General features: G+C 49.3%; 1 protein-coding gene across 4 annotated transcripts; it reads right to left on the bottom strand.

Annotated features, from left to right (window-relative positions):
• Positions 1–391: 391 nt before the first annotated feature.
• IL10RB (interleukin 10 receptor subunit beta) lies at positions 392–22,673 on the bottom strand. 4 transcript variants are annotated; one of them, XM_033418214.2, is made up of 7 exons: positions 22,497–22,668; positions 21,106–21,229; positions 17,806–17,963; positions 16,396–16,496; positions 12,482–12,629; positions 7,731–7,888; positions 392–1,249 (listed from the first exon to the last, which is right to left on the bottom strand). In XM_033418214.2, the coding sequence occupies exons 1-7, from the start codon at positions 22,543–22,545 to the stop codon at positions 968–970; spliced, it is 1,020 nt and encodes a 339-aa protein (XP_033274105.1). In that variant the 5' UTR covers positions 22,546–22,668; the 3' UTR covers positions 392–967. The 4 variants fall into 4 exon arrangements, 3 of the variants coding, with proteins under 3 accessions (XP_033274105.1, XP_004264570.1, XP_049565827.1); XM_004264522.4 differs by having other exon boundaries at positions 16,396–16,562; positions 22,497–22,667; XR_007477404.1 differs by lacking the exon at positions 392–1,249 and adding an exon at positions 8,973–9,085 and having other exon boundaries at positions 7,751–7,888; positions 16,396–16,562; positions 22,497–22,673.
• Between the last annotated feature and the right edge of the window lie 379 nt (positions 22,674–23,052).

The raw sequence follows: 23,052 nt of genomic DNA, 5'->3' as shown, positions 1-23,052 counted from the left end.
TGCTGACCGAGGTTTGTGAAGTCAGTCACACCCATGAGATTATGTAGCTGGTAAGGCCAGCTACCGTTTATTGAGTGACTACTATGTGCTGGCACTGGGGTGGGCATTTTTCACCAAGTGTCACTAATCCTTACATCCCCAGGTACAGATGAGGAAACTGAGAGGTTACAGGCTAATAAGTATCCGAGGTAGAATTCAAAGCCCAGGGCCTTCTATTCTCTGAAGCTTCCCAGATGCTGTCGGGCCCCTGCGCCTGGCACAGTCCCTGGCTGACAGCAGGCAGGGACTGAGGAACATCCGCTGAATCAATGAACATTAAAGATGGCACACGAGAGCCTGGTTGAATCTGACAATCACACAGATGTAGTGTCATTAAACGAACGCACACGGATTAAACGGAGAATAAGAATTTAATTGAGCACCAGCATTATATACATAAAATGTGTCCGCACAGAAAAATAAATCCAGTCGAAGTGTCCCTGAGAATCCACAAAGTCTGTGCTCTGTACATGTACAGTGTTTGCTGACGGTTACTTTTGAGTCGAGGCCATTTTTCACATCAGTCTATCGGCACTCTGGTCAGGTTTTACAGCATCTTGGTTTTTATTCCTCATTTTAAATATTTTTGTTTCTCACCATTTAACACTTGTTTTTCGTTTTGTTTGTTGGGCCGTGTGGCTTGTGGGATCTTAGTTCCCCGACCAGGGATTGAACCCAGGCCCCAGCAGTGAGAGTATCGAATCCTAACTACTGGACCACCAGGGAATTCCCTGGAACTTTTTTATATTGAGTGAGCACATGAGGCTGAAAATCACACCTTCAGTGGCTATTTTTTCAAATCATTAAGGCCTTTATAAGGTGGCTAGTTCCCAAGATGGAGTATTTGTGCCAAGCGCGCCTTTAAAATCCAGCTCCTTGGTGGTGTGGACGTTGTCCCAGCGCCTGAGGTTCTCAATCCGGGGGTTACTCAGCTGGTCTCAGCCCTTGTTTGTCGGTTGCTCTGATCACCCCCAGAGGCAGGCGTGAGAAGGAGGGGGTCGCTGTGCCCGGCTGAGTGTGTTTCCTCCTTGGAGGCCAGCTCAGAGGACCCCTGCCCAGACAAGGTCCTAAGGCTGCAGCCCGCCCCAAGGTTCGGCTTGTGGCTTTCACACACTTCTGTGATGACGCTCAGTTTGTCAAAAACTTCATTCTCCTCAGACAGTGGGAAGGAGAATAAGAGAAGTGTGCTGTGATGAGGGTGGTTCAGAAACTGCAAGAGAAAAAAAAGAGTTACTTATCAAATTTCCCCATTTCTTTTTCTGGGCTCACAGTTCTATACAGAACTCCTGGCTGGAAAACGCTGTTTTTAAAAAAATGGGACAATAACAGTACGACACTTCCTCAAAAAACTAAAAATAGAATTACCATATGATCCAGCAATTCCACTTCTGGGTATACACCCATAAGAACTGAAAGCAGGGCCTCAGCTCTCTCTCTCTCTCTCTCTCTCTCTATATATATATATATATAGAGAGAGAGAGAGAGCCCATCCATGGAGGACTGGATAAACAGAACGTGGTCTAGCCATACAACAGAATATTTTCTGCCTCAAAATGTAGTGAAGCTGATACATGTTACAACATGGGTGAACCTTACGCTAAGTGAAATATGCCAGACAGAAAAGGACAAATGGTGCGTGACTCCACTTACACACGGTACCTAGACTACGCAAATTCACAGACAGAAAGTGATGGTGGTGGCCGGGGCCGGGGGAGAAGGGAGACGGGGAGGTTTGTCTATCGGATAGTTTCTGCCTTGCAAGATGAAAGGAGTCCTGTGACTGGAAGGTGGTGATGATTGCACAACAATGTTAATGTACTTAATACCACTGAACTGGACGCTTAAAAGTGGGTAAGGTGGTAAATTGTATGTTATGTGTATTTTACCACAATTTAGAAAATGCGACAGTAAACCTGCATCTCATTTGCTGAGTGATCACAGGTGCCCCTCTGAGAATTCCTCTTGTAAACCCAGAGGGAGACAGGATGGTCCCAGAGCTGTGGGGCTGATGCCGCCTGGGCATCCTTGCCTCTAGGAAGCTGGGATGCTGTGAGCACGGCGTAGATGTGTCTTGGAATAACAGCTAGTCTCCTGTGCGTCCTCAGGCTGAGTTGGGGGCCCTCTTTGGTGCTCCCCAGCAGCCTGTGTGTCCCTCTGTTCCAGCCAGCTCCGTGGCATCCGGTGTGGCAGCCACCAGCCACTTGAAAGCTGGCCGGTCTGGATCTACGTGTGCTGGAGGTGTAAAACACATGCCTGATTTTGAAGACTTCGTATGAAAAAGAGAATGTAAATATTTCAACAATTGAAAAAAATAATTGAGTGCGTGCTGAAATGATATTTGGGATATATTGGGTTGCATAAAATGTATTATTAATATTAATTTCCTCTGTTCCTTTTTACTTTAAAAATAACCGTGGCTACTAGCAAATTTAAAATCTATGTGCTTTGTTTCCATCTAGCCCGTTTTACGAACGATGACTCATGGCGTGTCCCTTCCAGCAGATGGGCTAGTTACAGACGGGAACCAGAGTCTAATCGTCCCTGTCACTCCAACACTTCAACCATGAAGATGCCCATGTACGTTTCCTGAAATATCTGCTGAGCGCACATTCTCCACTTTTCATCCTTGTAGGTTCACCGAGGCTCTTAAATCTTCAGGACGAGGTGCAGAAACGTTCCTTAAAGCGTGCCACTCATTTTTAACTTCTTCCCCTCAGTTGGTTCCACCTTTAAGGGATCAGTTAAGCCTTCTGAAAGTAACTTCCATACCTCAGCCCTGGGAGATGACTTAACCTAAATTCGACCCTCCCCCACCCCCACCAGCCAACCGAAGGGAAAGGCAGGGGTCAGGGATTTCGCCCAGGTCCGTTGTGCAAAGGCGGTAGCTGCGGAGAGGAGGGACCTCCCCAAAGGCTCGGGTCCAGTGGAGCCACGGGAACACACCGGAAGCTACCTTGACTCTCCTGGGAGACAGGAGAGGAGAGGACAAAGCAAGACGCGCTAAATGTCAAGAAAGCGAAGGGCAGGCTGGTGGCAGGCTCAGAGTATCCGCGGTGGGTAAACCTCCCTATGGCTTTTTCAGCTAAAAGTCTCCATCCCCAGCAAATCTCCCTCAACTCAAAATTAGCCTCTGGGCCAGGGTTAATGAATTCTCTGCATTTTGAGTCAAACTGGAGAATTTCATGATCTGAGGACCCTGATCTGCTCATGGGTTCCTGCTGCTTCCTTCGCCCTCACTCCGCTGGCCCCTCTCCAGCCTCCCCCGCCCACCCATATTTCTCACTGGCCCACAGTCAAGCCTGCCAAGTCCTCTAGCCTGGGAGGCCAGAGCTCCTGCCATCTGACCCCTTAATTAAACTCGCCTCTGGCTTCGGTTTGCCTGGTCCCACACTGTCCCATCTGTCCTTTCCTGTCTGATGAGCCCCTCTGATGGTGAAGCCAGAAGCAAAAAGCAGGTACACAGTTTGGCTTCCTCTCGGCTCCCCACGTACAGAACACCTCCTACGCTGAGCGAAGGGCCCGCCCGTGTGTCCTTCCTGCTGCGAACAGGCTTCTCAGAAGTGCACCTCTAGAAGACGCGCGTCTCATCCTGCTGCTGCTGCAGTCTCGCTGGCACTCTCGTTAGGAGGTTCTGGCTGCTCTGAGTCTCTTGCCTACAGTCACGCGGTCCACGTTCTATCCATGGCAGGAGCTGTGCTGCCCACACTTGTTCACTGGAGCTGAAACAGCTCCCAGCCAAGTCCCTGTCCAGGAACTGCCCTCCGCAGAAGGGAGCTGCCTTGTACGAGTCCTTCCCAGGGGCAGCCCGGACAATGGACTGGCTGGTGTGGGAACAAAGGCCCGACGTCAGCTACCACAACAACACATTAACAGGCCCAGGAAAGCAAGAAGTGGCAAGGCCTCCCTAAGAGACGCACTTCAGAGGGTGGGGGAGTCACCCTGTGAAGAGTCAGGGACCTGTCACATCAGTTTTAGGGATCCCACGGAATAGGGAATGCCAGGACATCCTCTCCAAAGGAAGGGACCGTTATTGTGTCTTACCCGCCACCCCTGCCAGGGAAGCACGATGCGAGGTGGGCCTCTGGGTTCTGGGGGGGCAGCACATTCCACACCAGGAATATGGCTCCTGGTGTGAGTGATACAGAAGGCTGCCGGCTCTGAGGGGGGCCTGGAGCAGGAAAGGGCCCCCAAGAGGGTACGGGCTTTGGAGCAAGCCGTCCTAGCCACACCTCACGCCGGCTGATGCTGGGGTACGGAGGCCCGGCCTCACCTCCCAGTGACATCTCAGCTGAACCCAGTGAACATGAAGAGGCCGTGAGGCCCGGCAGATCCTTGGAGGGTCTGCGGTGGGAAAAGAGGCTGAGTGGAGTTTATGGCAAATCCCAAGAGGAGCGTCACTGTGTGGCCACTACAGTTCTGAGGCCAGGCTGGCCACCTGCAGCCGAGAATTATACGCTGTTTGAAAACAGCTCCAGGAGTATTGGCCATGGGGACTTGGGAGAGACAGAGCCTTGGGCCACAGGACACCAGGTGACCGTGCCACCTAGAAGTGACCCTCACGAGGCCTGTCAGACCCACCAGGTCCTGAGGTGGGGTCAGAGGGCACGCGTGCAGGCGGCCCGGCCTCCCCTGCATCTACCCCTGCTGCACCAGTACATCTGCCTCTGTTCACACCATGACCGCGCCGGGGGACGGGTCCTCATGACCAGGAGAAGCGGGAAGAGGTCAAACGTGGCTCACAGGGAGGTCAGCGTGGCACACGGGCACAAACCAAAGATGGCCCACAGCTGCACTGGAGCCCCAACTGGGGGCCCTGATGGCAGTGGGGGGGAAGCTCCCAATAGGCAGAGCTCCGGGCCGTGCATCTGGTCATCCCCTTTGTGTGGAAAGAAAAGTGGTCCAAGATCAGGTACTCATGGAATCCGAGGCAGGGGCCGACGGCGAGGCTGGTGGTCAGGGGCCAGAGGAAGGGAGACTGGAAGGCCAGCACAAGGGAGTCCGGAAAGAGGCGCGTGGATGGACTGTGGGAGCAGCTCCAGGTGGGGAGGTCTCTGGACCACATATGAACTCCGAGACCCAGAGCGGGGCCCTCTGCCAGTGGAGCTCTGTCAGGCCTCAGCAGTGCCAGCCACGGCCCTGCAGGATAGGGACAGCCGATCATTCCCGAAACAGGTGTCAACTCCAGTCAGAGTACACTGGTGCCCCTTCCAGAGTCCATGCCTCAGAATGTGACTTTATTTGGAGATAGGTCTTTACAGAGGTACTCAAGTTAAAGGAGCTCATTAGGGTGGGCCCTGATCTGATCTGAGGAGATTTGGACACAGATGGGAGAACGCCATGTGACGATGAAGGTGAGATGGGGGGACGCTTCTACAAACTAAGGAACCAAAGGTTGCCAGCAGCCACCAGCAGCCTGGGGAACGACCGGGAACGGCTTTTCCCTCACAGCCCTTGAAAGGAACTGACCCTGCTGACACCTGCATCTTGGGCTTCCAGCTTCCAGGAACTTGAGACAATACGTGTCTGCGGTTTAAGCCGCCTAGCGTGTGGTAATTCTGTTATGGTGGCCCGTGCTGACTGACACAGACCTCACATTACATCATGTCAGGCCATGGGACCCCATGACAGCAGAGGAGGCCAGGAGTGCAATACCCTGATGGTATCGCATGCGGGGCCGCCCACCCAGCGTCTGCCAGCCTGGAAGGATGACGGCTGGCCCGCTGAAGGTACGGGGGAAGGGGGGGACTGGGAGTGGTACCAGCTTGGAGACGGTGCCCTGTGAGGACCGGCCATCGTCCTTCAGCACTGGGCACGCACTGAGAATCAGTGACAGTGTGTGATAGTGTGTCCCCAAGAAGTAGAGTACAGGGGCTCAGGGACCAAGGGGTAGAAGTAGGAGTGGCCCTGCCTGCCAGCACTCCCGCTGACCCACTTGGGGAACTGGTATCCACGCAATCTTAGGCTCTGTGAGCTCAGAGCAGGGGTCAGCAAGCTACGGCCCAGGGGCCGAAACCAGGTTTCTTTGTACGGCTCAGGAGTTAGGCACGATTTTAGAGTTGTAAGTGACGCCATTTAAGTGGTTACGTAAGTATCTACATAATATCTCAATCTTGGTCTCAAAGCCTAAAACAGTTACCATCCCAGTGGGGGACATTTCCACCAGGAGACACAGTAGGGATCCCATCGAACTTTAAGTGATAGCTGCCACCTCGTCATGCCAGGATCCTTGTGCCGAGAAACTAGCCAGCAAGGAAAGGAGTCGCCACACGGGTCATCAGGAGGAGAAAAGGCTGCTGCTACGCGATGGGAGCACCCAGCTGGGTGATGGGGCACCTCATGGTATTGGGACTTCCCCTGCCCAATTCTGATGGCAAGTGGATAAGCACAAGTGCCCAGATTCCTGGGATCCTGTGACCAGGGGCTCAGTCCTCGCAGAGCGGAGGGTCTGAGTCACCCCGTCAGGTCAGTAGCCTATGTCAGCAGCGGCTGGTCAGGGGAGAGGGGCCTCTAGAAGGAGAGCCGAGCAGCGGGTGTTACTTGTGCCCGTGGGACCAGCTGCAGTGATGGGGCTGGACCCTGTTCCGTTAACCTTCCTCTTGTAACCTTGTAATCTAAGAGATCGACTTAGCTCCTCGAGAAGCTGCGCCCGTGGGTCCTGGTGGTTTATGGGGTGGGCTGGAGTGGACGCTGCAATGCGCCACCCAGATGTCCTTCAGGAAGGAGGAACTTGCTCCCCTGGCTGCTGGGAGTGGGGCTGCCTCCCCACTGAGCGTCTCCCCCAAGGTTCCCGGGGCTGAAGGAGCTGCCACATCTAGTTACACCTCCTTCCTGGGGGCACCCACACCCAGCCCAAGGGTAATGTGGGCCCCGGGCCCTCTAGCCTCAGCCCTGGACATCTCTACCACAGCCCCTTCAGGACTGGCATCGTATCCCTCATCCCATCCTGCTGCCCTCTCTCCCGCAGAGGTGTTACTCGCAAGGCTAGCTCCACTAAGACTTCTGAATGCAAATCTCCATTTTAGAGTCTGTTTCCTGGGGAATGAGACCAAAGACAGGATCATTTGGGGCTGAGCCTGGCACATTTTCATTTCTAAGTGTGAGAGTATAGGCAGGATGATTTCATTTCTTTAGGTCACTTCCGTCCTACAGTCTCTATCCAGGTACATCCTTTCTTCTTCCCAAACCTTTTGAAAATAGCTTTCTTGAAAAAAAAAAAATTGCTTTCCTAAAGTCTCGGACACACATCCCGTAATTTCAGTCGCTCTCAGATGTCCCACAGCTGAAACCGCACTTGCCCCTCCTCCCATCCTCTGCCCATGGCTGTTCGCTGGCACTCAGCCTACAGTTTTCCCTCTCTCATCTTTTCTGCTCCGAGCTCTGCTTTATCTCTTCCTGTCCCAGGACCATCACCTTTGCTCCCTGATGACTTGGGGCTCGGGGAAGGGAAGGTCAGAGAAGGAACAACATCCAGGTTGGAGGACGGGATTCGGAAAACAAACCTTTACCCCCTCCCGTAGGGCTGTTCCATGAGCTCAGACTTCCCTGGAGTGGCACCAGGGATGGGACCAGCGTGCAAGGTGCATGTCATTCTCCAGGAAACCACGCTGTGCTGAGTTAGGCGGCCCTGACTTAGAAGGACAACTTCTGGTCAGCGTTTCCGAATCCACACCTGGCTCCATCCTGCTACCTACCTCTTTCAGGTGCTGTGGAAGAGAATTCCTCGGGGGGATGGCATGCTTGGCTTTCTTGTAAACGCATCGCAGCAAGACGAAGCAGCCAGTGAGCGTCAGGAGGGCGGTGCACACCGAGGCTCCCAGGACCCCGGCCACGATCCAGGTGGGGGCGATTTCTGCAGGGACAAGGGGCTGGGTCATGTTCTTGTCAGGCACAGATTGGCTGACAGTGACCGAAACACTATTTTCACCATCACAATCCAATGGTAACCCCTGACCGTTGGGGGGACCCACACGTTTGTCTCGGAAGGCGTGAGGAGGAAACCCAGCAGCTGTTCGAGGACCCAGAGGTTTTCAAGTCTCACCCTTTCCTGTCTTCCTCCAAGTTGGGTTTCCGGCATGATTGCTGGTACACACACAAAAGCAGCGGCCGCAAGAACTCTGACCCACTTTACCTACTCACAGGGTAGCAATCAGCTCCCTGGTGGGGATAAAGCTCTTCTGCCTTGAAGCAGAAAACACGACTCCCTGGGCCCCAGAGCCCCGGTGAAACACACGCGCTACAGCGTTCTGAACTGAGAACTGCACAGGTGACCCCACCTGATCCCCTGCACTCAGAGACCTCCCCCAACAGTGTGGTCGCCAGCAGCCCAAGGCTGAGCTCTGGGACCACCCAGCACCCCCTTGAGCGCCTCTCTGGAAAAACTCAAGGCTACCAAAGGAATTCACCTTTGTTCTGCCAACTCTTGACCTTCCTTTCTTAGTGCATTTTCACAAAAAGCTCGGGACTGTAAATCTTTCCTCTGTCCCTTTGGGACCTACATGTATCTCCTACAACCAAGGAGCGTCTTTCTCAAAAGCCATTTCTTTGAAATGTCGTCATCAGGAAGGAGCGTGCCCCCGTCTAAGAGTTCCAGTGGGACCTACCCTGGCATGGCTGGTGACACTATGATGAACCCCTGGGGGACAGTGCCTGGGTCTCCTTGGGTCTCCAACCCAGACATTTGAGCATCTTAGACAAGGACATTCCACAGGCACACCTGGTTGATGGTGACAAAATTCAAAGGATGCTTTTGTGACTCACCAAGAGGGGGAAATGGGGAAGGAGAGCAGACACTGTTTTACACAGGCTGTGAATTGTGGGAGAATCTAGTGATCAACACGCTCTATATAAGGCTCTCTAACTTGTTTCAGTCTGTCTGATCATGCTGTCAGGTGGACCCCCTTTCTGTTTCACAGGGAAATCGTGCCTTTGCTTACCTATGGGATTAATCTGTAGGCAGTGGGCTTAGATATTACTTCCTTCCTGTCATTTACTAGCTGAGCAACTTTCGGCAAGTTACGTCACCTCTCTGGACCTTCATCTTCTGTCTCTGAAAGGGGAGAAGAGCCTTTCAATGCTCTCATTGAAAACTTGTGAGGTTTAAATGAGAGAACTATGTTTAAAAAAACCTAAAATGATGTTTGACAAAAGCAGATTTTCAGTGGGCTATACTTTTCCTTTCCTTTTTTTAAAAAAATTATTTATTTATTTATTTTTGGCTGCGTTGGGTCTTCGTTGCTGCACGCGGGTTTTCTCTAGTTGCGATGAGCGGGGGCTACTCTTCCTTGCGGTGTGCAGGCTTCTCATTGCGGTGGTTTCTCTTGCTGCGGAGCATGGGCTCTAGGCACTCGGGCTTCAGTAGTTGTGGCACGTGGGTTCAGTAGTTGTGGCACGCGGGCTCTAGAGCACAGGCTCAGTAGTTGTGGCACATGGGCTTAGTTGCTCCGTGGCATGTGAGATCTTCCCGGACCAGGGACCGAACCCATGTCCCCTGCATTGGCAGGCGGATTCTTAACCACTGAGCCACCAGGGAAGCCCTACTTTTCCTTTTCTTTTAAAAAATGTTTGGGGGCTTCCCTGGTGGCGCAGTGGTTGAGAGTCTGCCTGACGATGCAGGGGACACAGGTTCGTGCCCTGGTCCGGGAGGATCCCACATACCGCAGAGTGGCTGGGCCTGTGAGCCATGGCCACTGGGCCTGTGCGTCCGGAGCCTGTGCTCCGCAACGGGAGAGGCCACAACAGTGAGAGGCCCGCGTACCGAAAAGAAAAAAAAAAAAAAAAAGTTTGGATTTTGTCAGTTAATAGGTGATCACTTAAGAGTCACGAAATATTTGAAATAGTTCTCTTTTCGGTCAAAGTGTGTGCCTCATGCCATGTTCCATGCCATAAACCTTAAGGAATATTTAAATGCATGATTTTAATAATGTCCTTATTAATAACGGCAATGACATCGAACCCACATCGCGGGCTCACTCTGTGCCTGGCGCTGTCCTGGGTGACACCCTTTGATTCCCCTCATTTTGCAGATGAGGCGGCCAAGGCACCAGGCAGTTCAGGATGCGCCCCACACCACTCATTACGTTGGAGTTCACAGAAGGGAAGGACGGGACACAGGACAACCGGGCATGTACTCAGGCCTGGGGAAAGCAGTTGGCAGGTGTTTAGAGGAAAGAGGGATGATTCCAAGGTCAGGGATGCTAGGGATTCAAGCTGGATGAGGATCCCCAAAGCACAGAATTCTGATTCAAGCACAAATGATTCATGAAAGGAATAAAAAGATAAGCTCCTGTTATTTAACAGTGCTGTTGAGAGGCTTAGCCATGGCAGGAGGAACACAGGCAGGTCGACTCAGCCTCAGATAGAGGCGTGGCACTGGACAGGGAACTACAGAAAAAGAAAGGAGACTGACAGAGAATTCCCTCCAGAGAGACAGCAAGACTTTCCATCTTCTATATGGCTCTGCATTCCTGAGAAAATGTGCTTAATATGACTGGAGAACAGCTTCGGATGGCACTGAAAAGATCACGTGCCTGGGTGAGGTGAAAGATTCCTAGATTCAGGCAAGTAATTCATGCATTTACAAAACGAAGGAAAAAAACCCAACAACAAGATTCAGGAAACTCCAGGCTGGAAAGCTGGATGTGATGTCCAGAAAAAAATACAGACATTCTGGAATGGATGGTTAAGTGGCTAATTACAAATACTTAAGAAAGATAAGGACAATCACAAAAAATAATAACATGAGGCCACCGAGAAGAAATTGGCTCCAAGTGGCTGCCTTTCCTTTTTGGATAGGGTTACTTGTTGGTAAATTACGGCACATTATGGGCTGGTTTTTCCCAAGCTGTTTTCCTTGGAATGCTCATCCTCAAAAAACATGTTGAAAGATCAAATATGCTAAAAATGCTAATATATAGGGTGACTTTTCTGAGAGAGAAATGCGGCGTACCATCATTTCCAAGCACATCCGACTACCGGGCTCTTGTTTTGAGAAATATCCCATAACCACTCATGGGACACAGTTGTGACAGTGCTGCACTTGGCACTGGGTGTCAATTTCAGGTCATATTTGCCAAAGTTTTACATGGTGACTTTGTGGACAGTAAAACCAAATAGCTTACATAATAGTCCACTAGATTCAGATGGATTGGTGACCAGTAAGCAACTAGTTAGGCGGTCTAGAGGGAGGTATATCCTAGACACACCAACAGTTTAAACAACGAACTGGTAAGGACCCTGAACCTCCTACCAGCAAATCAGTTGATGAGACGAAGCAAAACAGGGAGAGAAATATGTTCAATGACAAAACCCAACATTCACGAAGAACTTGAGAAGCTGAAATGATGAATCACTGTGACGGCAGCACTGCAGTTGCCTCAGAATGGCAGTGACACAGAAGGTGAAAAGTTTTACTCTCTCTCTGGAGGGAATTCTTCATTACGCTCCTTTGTATTTCTGTAGCCCCCAGATCAGCACCTTGCTTCCAGGAGGGCCTCCGTAAATGAAAATGGTCAGGAGCAGACCTGCGTGTATGCATCCTTTTGTGGTCTGAGCTGGCGGAACCTCTGGACATCTTTAAGTGACAAAAAGGCCCCAAAGGGCCTGACGTTTGTACACAGACATCTAGGCCACAAGTTTTTATCATTCTGTACACCAATGCAATGCATCCGTACAAAATTACTCAGTGTCTAGGCGAACTGGTACCCTCCCCCTCCCTCTTTTCCTCCTTCCCTTCCTCCTTCCCCATGTTTTTTTCTTTAAGAAACACCAAGCGTGGAGGCACTCTGCTAGACACTGTGGTACACATCATATGTGGGGGACTGTGTTGAGGTCCTGAATTCACGAGGAACCCTAAAACCAGCTTGCTGAGGACAGTGAAGGGGTTTCCAAACTCTTCCCATCACGTGCCTGAAGGAACTGGAGATGCGCAGCCTCGCAAGGAAAGGCTTCTGGCGGGGGGTGTCAGGGCTCGACCTTGGCTGGGTGGGCTTGGGAGGACTGAGACTTGCTTCAGGGAGCCCAAGAGGACAGAACGAGCACACTGGAGGCGGACGCGTGGAGGGAGACCTCAGCTCCCCAGACGGAAGGATCTCCCATCCATCCCTTTGGTCTAGGAGTGAACGAGCTGCCTCAGAAGGTTGGGGTCTCCTTCCCAGCATGAGGCGGTCAGTCGCGGCTGAACTGGGTGGGAGTTTGAGCTGGATGATGATCTCTAAGGAGCCTTCTGGCCCTCACACTCCCGGGGAGTCTCTAAAGCTACTTAAGATGCTCAGAGGAGGGACTTCCCTGGAGGTCCAGGGGTTAGGACTCCGTGCTTCCACTTTAGGGGGCGTGGGTTTGATCCCTGGTCGGGGGACTAATATCCCACAAGCTGCATGGTGCCCTCCCTTCAGGAAAAAGATGCTCAGAGGAGACAGAACTGTAGACAGTGCATCTCGAGACTCACCGTCAGCAGTTGTTTGCTCACAGACAGGCTCACTCCACTCCCCAGTTTTGTTCCGATCAGGAAGAAACCCTCGAACTTGAACACAGTAAGTTGTCTGTGACTCAAGATTTCGGAGGACCTCGAAGTCATACTGACCAGTAACTGGAAACTAGTAACAGAGACAAAAATAAGAATATGCCTCAGCAGTGAAGGGACATCATCTATTCTCCCCCGCCTCCCCGCCCCACTTACTCGTTATAATCTTTCCTTCAGGCTCAAAATAGGAGGATGAAGGAAGCAGGCGCTCCTCCTGGGTCGTCTCAGGGGCCCCGGAGACCATTCTGAGGTCGGGGTGGGCAGGGCAAGGACTGACCACAGTCTTGCCAAACCACCTCATGCCCTGAATTCTCCAGTTTAAATGACACACAAGCCATCCCACTTCCTTTTTTTAAAAAAATAAACCAGTTGTATGGGTTGAATTTCGCCCCTCCCAAATTCGATGTTGAAGTCCTAACCCCTAGTACCTTCAAAAGTGACTTGCTTGGATAGAGGGTCTTTGCGGATGTAATCAACGTAAATGAGGTCATTAGCGTGGGCCCCAATCCAATACGACTGGTGTCCTTATAAGGAGAAAATGTAGACACAGACGTGCACACAGAATGCCACGTAAGGATGAGGCAGGGATTGGGGTGATGCCTCTATATACTAAGGACCCAAAGATTGCCAGCACCCATCAGAAGCTGGGCGAGAGGCCTGGAACAGATCCTTCCTCATGGTCCTTAGAAGGAACCAATCCTGCTGACACTTTGATCTTGGACTTCCAGCCTCTAGAACCTTGAGACAATACATTTCTGTTGTTTCATCCACCCAGTTTACAGTACTTTGTTAAAGGAGCCCTGGCAAATGAACACACCAGTCATCTACAGTAAGACTCAGTGTGATTTTCTAAGTCCAGAGCATGTTCCTGACAAGGCTGCCTGGGGGTCTCCTCTGAATCACTTCTCCATTCACGAACCTGAGCTGCCCGCCCCCAAGCGGCTCGACTCCCCTCGAGGGCACGCCCCTCAGCCTAACTCTGGTGGGGGCGTCCCAGACTCATCTTAGTTTAATTTAAATATATCATAATTGATGATGTATTTCTGAATTTGAGAAACCAAAATAGTTTACAGTAAAATCAAGGGAATTCAAAGAGTACATACTGCCTGTATTTCCAGCATGGTTACAATTTCCTCACAGAAGGGCCTTATGAAAAATCTGTTACGTGAATAGGAGCTGCAATAGAAAGTGAGCACAGACTCTGTTTTTACTTTAGTAATTGGTTACTTTTCTTTGGGGGCTGGGCCTGCTGACAGCTTGATTCCTTTATTGTATAAGAAGCTAAGCTCACTGAAGGCGAGAATTGGATTTTACCAATTGAAAACATGAAGAGTACAGTATAACTTCTAATCATTAAAAGCAGAAATAAAAACAAAAAACCCCTGGCTTTCATTTCCAGGAACCCAATATTTCTAAAACCTTACAATGCATTTTTTTCAAGGCTAAACTCAGAGGTTGACACGTCAGAAGCATACATGGAAGAGGGTGGCACGGATGTGAGGGCTTTTCTAGCCTTTTTTCGCTTCTGGACAACTTCTGATATTTTCTCACTTTCTCCCATCAGGAAGAAAGAATTTCTAAAAGCTTTTAATGCTCTTAGCTTGGCGACCTAATATGGCGCTCTCTCAGAGACACCTGCATTCTAAAAGGGAACCATTTAATCTTATTTCTTTCAGGCTGCTGTAACAATACCAATGACTGGGTGGTTTATCAACATTTACTTCCCACAGTTTTGGAGGCTGGGAAGTCCAAGGTCAAGGCACTGGCAGATCTGGTGTCTGAGGAGGGCCTGCTTCCTGGTCCATAGCTGGGTCTTCTCAGGAGTCCTCACATGGTGGAAGGGGCAAGGGAGCTCTCTGGGGCCTCCTTTATAAGGGCACTAATCCCATTCACGAGGCCTCCACCTTTATGACCTAATCACCTCTCAAAGGCTCCACGTCCTACTACCATCACATTGGGGATTAGGTTTCAAAGTATGAATTTGCAGGGGAGTGTGGGTGGGGTGGGGAGAGGGGGAAGGGAACATAAACGCTGAGTCTACAGCACGTATAAACTGGTAAAGGTGACCCTGCAGGCACAGTGAGGGAGGCACTGGGGAGCAGGCAGCCTTTCCAACACTCCGTGTGTCACACCAAAGTCTTCCACACTGCAGGCAGAGTGAAGGCACAAATATGTAACCATATGCCTGTCCTGAGAGCATATTCTAGGTAAGAAGCTAAAGAGATAAACTGGGTTTTGAATTTCATGCCTGGGGCAGGAGGCACTCAGGCCTGGTAACTGTGGAATCTGATCCTTAATCACAGTAGGCTGCAACCTCCAGGAGTTACCTTCGTACCCCAGACTTTGGCAGGGACACTTGCATTTGATAAGTGACCATAAAACTTTCTGTGTTGCTTCCTAGGCACACAAATCCTGGGGCCTTGACTATAAGCAAAATCATCTATTCTGTGAAGAAGGCAGATACCCTGCGTCAGTTAACGAAGCATTTTTAAAAACTGAAGTATAGTTGATATACAATATCTTATTGGTTTCAGGTGTGCAACATAGTGATCTGACATTTATATACGTTACGAATTGATCACAATAGAGCATTTTTGGGGGAGGGAGATTAACTTGAGATTTTTGGGGGGCTACATAGTATGTAGATATAAATTTAATTACATCATTCTTCAGACAATATGCATGGGTGACCCTTTCTTCCCAAACGCTTGAGAATCAGTGATAAAATCAACATTTAATGCAGAGGAGATAACATACGCATAACTTAACTTACATAAAATATACGTAAGTTAGTTTAGGACCACAGATGGCATTCAGCTCAGAAGCACTAAGTGTAAGAGTTGAACAAAGATGAATGAAAATAGTCTTGACACGTCTACACAAGGGCACGGGAACCTCACGTATTGACCATACCCATTGTTCAGGTAATGGGACAAGCTTACTTTTTTCATTATGTCATTAAATTCCTCAACAATCCTATAAAGTAGGTTATTATCCCCACTTTATTAATGAAGTGGATTATATGCTCATTTTGCAGACCTGAGAAGCTGAGGTCAAGAATGTGACTAGAGTCACACAATGGCAGGGGCAACGTTCCAACAGGATCTTTCCACTCCCAGCCCATGTTGTGAAAGGCACTGTCCCTGGAAGAGGAGGAAAGCAATGGGGAAAAGTGGGGTCAGTCCAGTAAAATGTGACACCCACCATTCATCCAGGGCGGGGGCTGCCCTGGACACGGACTTGACTATTCTGTGGTGTACTGGGGCCTCATGCCACGCAACAGTAGACATTCACTGATCACCTGACTCCGCTGACTCCAAGTTCCACCAGCCAACAGCTGAGTCAGCTCTGCCTTCTTAGGCAACTTCCCTTTGGGGAGAGAAAGCCCTGAGCTCCTGCACCAGCACCCAGAAGTCTGCTCTGTGCATTGCCCTTGTGGAATGGGAAGCAGGACCTGACATACCGGCCATCCCCCACAATGGGAAGCTTCTGGAGCTCAAAGGCCAGGCCTGAGATCCTCCGGACCAGTGGTCCCCAACCTTTTTGGTACCAGGCACCGGTTTCGTGGAAGACAATTTTTCCAAGGACCAGGGGCAGGGGGGTGGTTTCGGGATGATTTATTTATTGTGCAGTTCATTTCTATTATTGTGCAGTTTATTTCTATTATTATTACATCAGCTCCACCTCAGATCATCAGGCATTAGATCCTGGGGCTGGTCCCCAACAGACCTCTGCTCTGGACCATAAGGTGCTGCCACCTGGCAAAGCCTCCCTCCGACCAACATTGAGCAAAGGAGAGGGAGCTTACATCTGCAATGCATGTGATTCGCCGTGCTTACCTTTTCGTCTGAGCCATTTTTCCAATATTGCACATGATAAGTCCATGAGTTATAAATATTCCTCATGCTCCATGTTTCAGGTTCATTCTTAATTTTCGGGGCTAAGAAACGCATATGTAAAGAATTAGCAAGTGCTTCTACTTGGATTCTGGGAGGTCCGATAATGGCTAAGTATGAGAACAAAGCAAAATGACAATCAAAATTCACATGTTAAAAACATCAACATTTACTTTTCGTAACTGGGCAGACCAACTGGGCTACTGAAGTACTCTGCCCTGTGATACACTGCTGAGGTGATGCTGACAGACGTGGCTAAGGAGGATTCTTGGATTTTGTTTCTTAAAAAAAAAAAATCTATTAATCTTTGCCTTCATTAATCAGGTTTAGTCCATTTATGTTTACTGTGATTTGATATATTTGGAATTATTCCAACTACATTACTTTGTGTTTTCTGTAAAGAGTCCCATTTTTTATTTTTTAATTCCTCTCCTCTTTTTTTCTTTCTGTTGGGTTGAATCTTCTTTATTTCCATTGTTGGGTTGGAAGCAACAGATGGTATTTCTATTTTTAGTGTTGAACCTATATAATTAAACCACTTTCCAGCAAATACATTTTCCAACAAAGTCTGAAACTAGATCTTCCCAGACCAGGGCTTGAACCCATGTCCCCTGCATTGGCAGGCGGATTCTTAACCACTGCGCCACCAGGGAAGTCCTGGGCAATCCTTCTAATGCATCTCTCGATCTGCTCTTTGGAGGGCTGCACTTGAGTTCTGTTCATGAGATTCTTCTCCTCCTTATTCTCTCAATTGCTATCTGGTGGTTTAATTAGTTTTCAATTCCTGATGTTCTAATGATGTTCATTTTATGACCTCTGGTGGGTCCCCATGACCTTCCGGCTCTAACCTGGGAATATTTTTTTCAATGCCGACCAGCCAGCCTGACCCAACCCATCTGCCATCAGCTGTATCCGTCCCTCTGTCCTTCATCCCGGGCCAGCTGGTCTTTCTGTCTCTACACCCGCCTAAAATCAGTCTTTATTTTTCTGCTGATTGCATCACATTTCTTTAAGTCATGATTCCAAACTGACTTCCTCCTCCAAAATTCAACACACAAATCCTTCTAGTTTTTCTCATTAACAGCGCTGGCTCCAACTTGTTTTTACCCTCGAGGCATTAAAGTCATCAAATTTATATTTAATTATCTTATTGCTTTATGCCTATCCTGTCCTATCTCTCCCACAAACTTCTTTAAGGCCACAGCCCTTTTTATTACATTCCCTAAGCTCCTTGTGCAAGGCCATCCACTTGGTGGGCACTCAAAGAATTCTTGCTGACGGGCCAACCAAGGGGGAAATGAAATCAAGGCAAGGTGATGACATAACAACAAAATCAAAACTGAGATGGCTTACTGTCATCCACAGGACAGAAGGTGATGTTTATCCAGTCTGAATGCTCGTCTTCAAATTGAGCCCTGACCCTCAAGGTGTGGTCACCATACTTGGAAAGACTTGAGAAATCACATTCCGTCAAGACAGTACTTGTGCATATATCTTGGAATTTCCTGTAACTACAAAATCAGAAGAAATCATGAGAGTTCTAACCTCAGTCGCTCTGAGGCTGACTGACGCTTTATTCTTCTGCTACCAAAGGATAATGGAGGATAACGTGAGAAGAATAAAGCAAATTCTTTACTGTCAATTTCAAAGAATACTATGTATCGTTCATACGAGCATTTTCCAAACTGTGCTCCATGGAACCTTAATGATCCTTGAGGTATCATAAGACTTTCAAAAACAGTCCATCCCACAGTCAAACAATTTGGGGCAAAAACTGGGTGAGACATGAACAGGTGTCTGTCTTCACAACAGAACTGCTCAGAGACTTTCATATCCTAGTAAAACGTGTCTTTCCAAAAAGGGGTTGAGTATTCAACATATTTGACGAAGAAAGCTGCCTTCTTTAACTATGTGTTTCTGAAACTTGTGGGGCATGGTTTGTGAAATGTTGATATTCACAGATTAGCCAAAATAAGTGTATCATAATGATTTCAAATAATGTCTTGTAAGTGACTATTGTTCAGTTACGCTGGAAAAATTATAAAATTCGTTGACCTCAGATCTCCAGCCCTGGCACCAACCCCTGAAGGGAGGGTGGCAGAAACATGAAGTGGAAGGAAAGGAATGTTTGAGAATACCTACCAGGTACGTGTAACTTAACCTCACAACAGCCAAAGGAGCTATAATTAGCTCCGCCTGAGGTAAGGAAATCCAGGCTCTGGTCTTGCAAAAAGTATGAATCTTGTCTGACTGGCACCTTCCTGTCTTTGTGCCAAAACCAATCTGGCTACCCTAAGAGGTAATAATGAAGGTGATGGTAATAACAATAATAACAGCCAACACTTGTCAAGCACGTAGGTGTCAGGTGGGGCACTGATTTCGCAGTATTATCTCATTGAATTTTCACAACCCCAGGAGGGCGGAAGTGACATCACTCCTATTTTACAGGTGAGGCCCAGGTGTAGAGAGCCTAAGACACTCCCCCATGGGACTTGGGTCTGCTTGACTTCAGAGCCCATTGCCTCAGGCACCACTCCACAGTCCACGGCACTCTTAGGAGGCAGAGATAATTGGGCTTATGCTATTTCACTGTCTGCTTTTTTCACTTAATAGACCACAAACATTTCTCTAATCAATCAAGTCTCCGTGGCTGCCTAACATCCCATCGTTGGGGAAATCCAAGGGTCATTTCATGAAGGGGGTTTTCTCACATGCGGCCATTTCTTTCCATGCATTTAAACTAATGCATGAATTGGGTGGAACACAGGAGTATTGCAAGAGTTGTTCTGCAATAACTTCCGTTTCACTAGGTCATTTTTATTGCACCTACAGATATTTTTCTTCCCATTAAGTAGCTAATAGGATCTATTCCCCATATTTACATCTAATTGTTTTAGATGTTTCCATATTCAAATCACCAAGCCAGCCTCTGAAGTTCCCTCCACCACCGGCCAGCCCTACCCAATGTACACATACAACAAGAATTTGTACTGTGCAACTGCTCAGGTTAAATTCTAATCAAACCTTTTCCAGAGCCACAGAAGGGTAATCAGATTTTTCAGGATCAAATTTCTTCCACACCCAGCACGTGTTTTGTTTTCCCCAGCACAGGCCATGCTTGGTCTGCAAGTCTATGCTGAGGAGACCTGGAACCCAGGTATCCATTCTTGGTTATTGGGAGCTCTCATCTAAAAGACAAACACCTAAAACCAAACGCCTCTACTCCAATGGCAAAGAAGCAAAGAACAGAACAACAAGAAATAAACCACAGGGGAGAGGGACAGACAGAGAGGGAAGCTCATTTTCCACAGTGAAATCCCTAGAGCTATCAAGACAGAGTGGAGAAAACACAGACGAAATTATAAAACCAGTCAGTGCTAGAAAATACACCGCAGGAGAAAAATAAATCTCAGAATGATGCTTATTAATTAAGTCCTTGGGGAAACTGACAAAACTGGAATATGGCCTTAAAGGACTGTATCATTGGTGAAGTTACCAAATCTTGATAACTGTACCACAGCGATGTGAAAGGTTATCCTTGCTCTCATGAAGTACACAATGAAATATTAAGGGGCAAAAGCAAGAAAATGTGGCGAACCTTAAAAATTGGTGAATATAGGCTCTTTGGAAGTTCTTTGTATTATACTTGAAATTTTGAAATGTTTTGTTACCTGGGAATTATTTCGAACTAAAAAGTTTAAAAAAAATGTAAACGAGGATTATCTTATTCATCTTTCTCCTTCTTCTCTGACTTAGCAGGCCTTGGATGTGTTTGTAAAATAAAGGCCGGGTGGGAGGAGTGTGGGATCCACGGCATCTGAGACCCCCAATTCCTCCCTCCTCACTGAAGGAGCTGTCTGCCTTTGACGAAGTTTCTGAGTCACACGGGAAGCAGGTGTGCGGCTCACTGGCCTTTGGCTTCCTGTTGCTGTCTGCACCTGGCACAAAGGTGCGTCATCTGCACTCCAGCCTGTGGTGTACAGTGGCAGGCTGCCAAGGGAGGGCTGGCGACAGGCTGGGCAGGTCCTGGGAGGTCAGAACACCACTGAGGCAACCGTGGTTGGTGATACCCTTCCTTCACAAGCGTCTGCCCAGCAGCTGTCTTACATTCAATTTCAGAGTAACTGAGTGCTCACTATGCAAATGACCTGCACCTCCCCAGTACTGGGTGTGCAGTTTATAACCTACTGGAGGGGGTCGGCGGTAAGCGAGCCAGGGGCTTCCTGCCTGCTTTGAATACCTCAGTTTTCTTGGATGGCTTCCACTGTTGACTTCTAGCAATACTACTCTAATAACTGGAAGATGGTCACCACTGGCATTTGTCTCTTAGAAAACATTCATAGTGACAAGCCCGATATGTTCACATTGCGGTAGGCTGCCACTGTGGCCGATGACACTCGCCATCTCCATGATAAAATGTCTGTCACACCATGAACCATCACAAGAAAAAGGAAAAAGGAGTTTACTTGTCTGTTTTCAGAGAACAGCGCTTTCACAAGAATTTCTGGGACAGAAAGAAGAAGGCCAGGAGAGAGGCTCCCCCTGGGCTGTCAAGGTCACTGGGGTGACAGCAGTCAGACTCTCTCCTTGGTCTGGCCCAGTGACCAGCCCAGCCAAAGCCACCATCCTCTGACAAGAGCACCCCAGACTTACCTTTGGTACTGAGCTGTGAAAGTCAGGTTCCCCTTGGGAAAAGCAGGCGACTCCCACTGTAGAATGTTCCTGAAATTAACTGAATTCATTCTGACATTTTCAGGAGGTGGCACCATTCCTAATGCTGTAAAAATAAAGGGGAAAAAGTTGGCAACTCTCTTCCTCTAAAAGGCTGTCCAAGAAAATAACCATATCCCATACTCAGGTCTTCCCTATGGCTCCAAGTCTTCAAATGCGCATGTGGGTGAAGGAGAGACATGCTTCAGCTGTGCTGAGGAGTCTAGATTGTATCTGAAGAGAAGAAATTGCTAAGGGGAGGAGGATAGTAAGAGTGAAGTGGGGATGGCTGAGGGTGACCTGGATTTGGGTGGTGGTAGAAAGGTGTGAAGGGGTGGGTAGATGGATTTTAGGTATATTTCCAGAGGTATAAAATCTAGGTTTCCTAATACATTTGGTGTGAAGAAGTAGATGTTAATATCCACTCCTGGCTTAAGTACCTGATGGCCTGACTGGAGCTGGGGACAGGGAAATCAGGAGTCCCAGTTGAGAATTTGCATTAGGTTTGAGATGTGAAGGATACGTAAGTCGGTATATCAGAGACAGCTGGATGAATGAGCCTGGGGCACAGAATATAGATCTGGGCTAGAGACAGAAATAGTTGTTAAACTTTTTAATAGAAAACGCCAAACATACACAAAAGTACAGAGAAGAGTATATTAAACCGCCACCGGCCCATCACCCAACTAATGCCAACAGATATAAATTTGAGAGTCGTGAGCCCATAGCTGGTATTTAATGCTAGAGTTCTGCTGATACCCCCCAAAAGGGATACTGTAGGGGAAGGAGAGAAGAGGACTCTGGGCATGAACTTGGCTGTATGGAGATCTGGTAGAGGGGGAGGATCCCAAATAGAAACAGGCTGGTTGGTAGGAGGGAAACCGGAGAGCAAGGTACCCTGGAAGGCCAGGGATGAGTTCATCAGAAAGGAAGGAGGGATCCATAGTGCTGTTTGAACCTCGGCTAGCAATTTAGAGCGGGACAGGAAGGGTTTCACTGGATTTAGAACTCAGAAACAATAGAGCTGCAGAGTTGAGGGGCAGAATTCAGATCTTGGGGTGCTGGGGACTTAGTGGGAGGCCCTGACGGCCCGCCCAGGCACTTAGTCACTTTGAGTGCGCCTCTGGGGTCCGCTCAGGGGTCGTCTTTGGGGCCATCGCTGCCCGACGTCGTAGCCGAGCCTCCTGGTTCCCGAGCGCACCTCGGGTCGGGACGCAGCGCCAAGGCGGGGCCGGGTCTCCGCGCAGGTAGCCCGGCTTGGGAAGCGCGCTGGGCGCGCGATTGAGCCGACACTCCGGAGAATGCCCGGCGTCCCCTCCCCGCAGACCCCTCACCTGACACCAGGAGGCAGCCGCCCAGCCAGCTCCGGAGGCTCTGCGCCATGGTCGCGCATGGAGCCCGGGAGGGCGCTCGGGGGGGGCCGCGGGCAGCCACCGGGCACCGGGGTACGCGCCCCTACGCCCGCTTCCGCGCCAGCGTAGGGAGCTCCGCTGCCCCCGCCCCGAGGCTGCTTCCGGGAACCGGCGGGGCGGGGCGACATGAAGCCCCGCCCCTGCCTCGGACCCCGCCCCCGCGCGCCAGTCTCTAGAGACCGCTGTCACCCGATTGGCAGATTGGCAGGGGCAGGTGCAGAGGTGGAAGGGCACTATCCTCCTCCAGGTGAGTGGAAAACCGATTGTAAAACAGATTGCAAAACTGTGCGTGCCATGTCCCTATTACCTTAAATGCATGCTTTGAAAGGAGTCGCAAGTTAAATAAATACACTCCAACGCCAACCCAGAGGTGATATCTGGATGGTGGTGGTTTACACCATGCAGTATTCCCCAAGTTTTCTCCAGAGAACAGGCACGGCCTCTGTAACCCCTCTCCCCGCAAATAAACTGATTTTAA

This window comes from Orcinus orca, chromosome 5 (assembly GCF_937001465.1).
Source record: "Orcinus orca chromosome 5, mOrcOrc1.1, whole genome shotgun sequence".
NCBI lineage: Eukaryota > Metazoa > Chordata > Mammalia > Artiodactyla > Delphinidae > Orcinus > Orcinus orca.
The sequence above is the reverse complement of the archived record's forward strand: the minus strand, read 5'-3'. Positions and strand labels throughout refer to the sequence as shown.

Excerpts from the sequence above, each read along its gene's own strand:
- IL10RB (XM_004264522.4), bottom strand. The coding sequence starts at position 22,545 with ATGGCGCAGAGCCTCCGGAGCTGGCTGGGCGGCTGCCTCCTGGTGTCA. Across the intron at positions 21,230-22,496 it reads CGGCTGCCTCCTGGTGTCAG|CATTAGGAATGGTGCCACCT; the intron begins GTGAGGGGTCTG and ends TTATTTTTACAG. Across the intron at positions 7,889-12,481 it reads TGAGCAAACAACTGCTGACG|AAATCGCCCCCACCTGGATC; the intron begins GTGAGTCTCGAG and ends TTGTCCCTGCAG.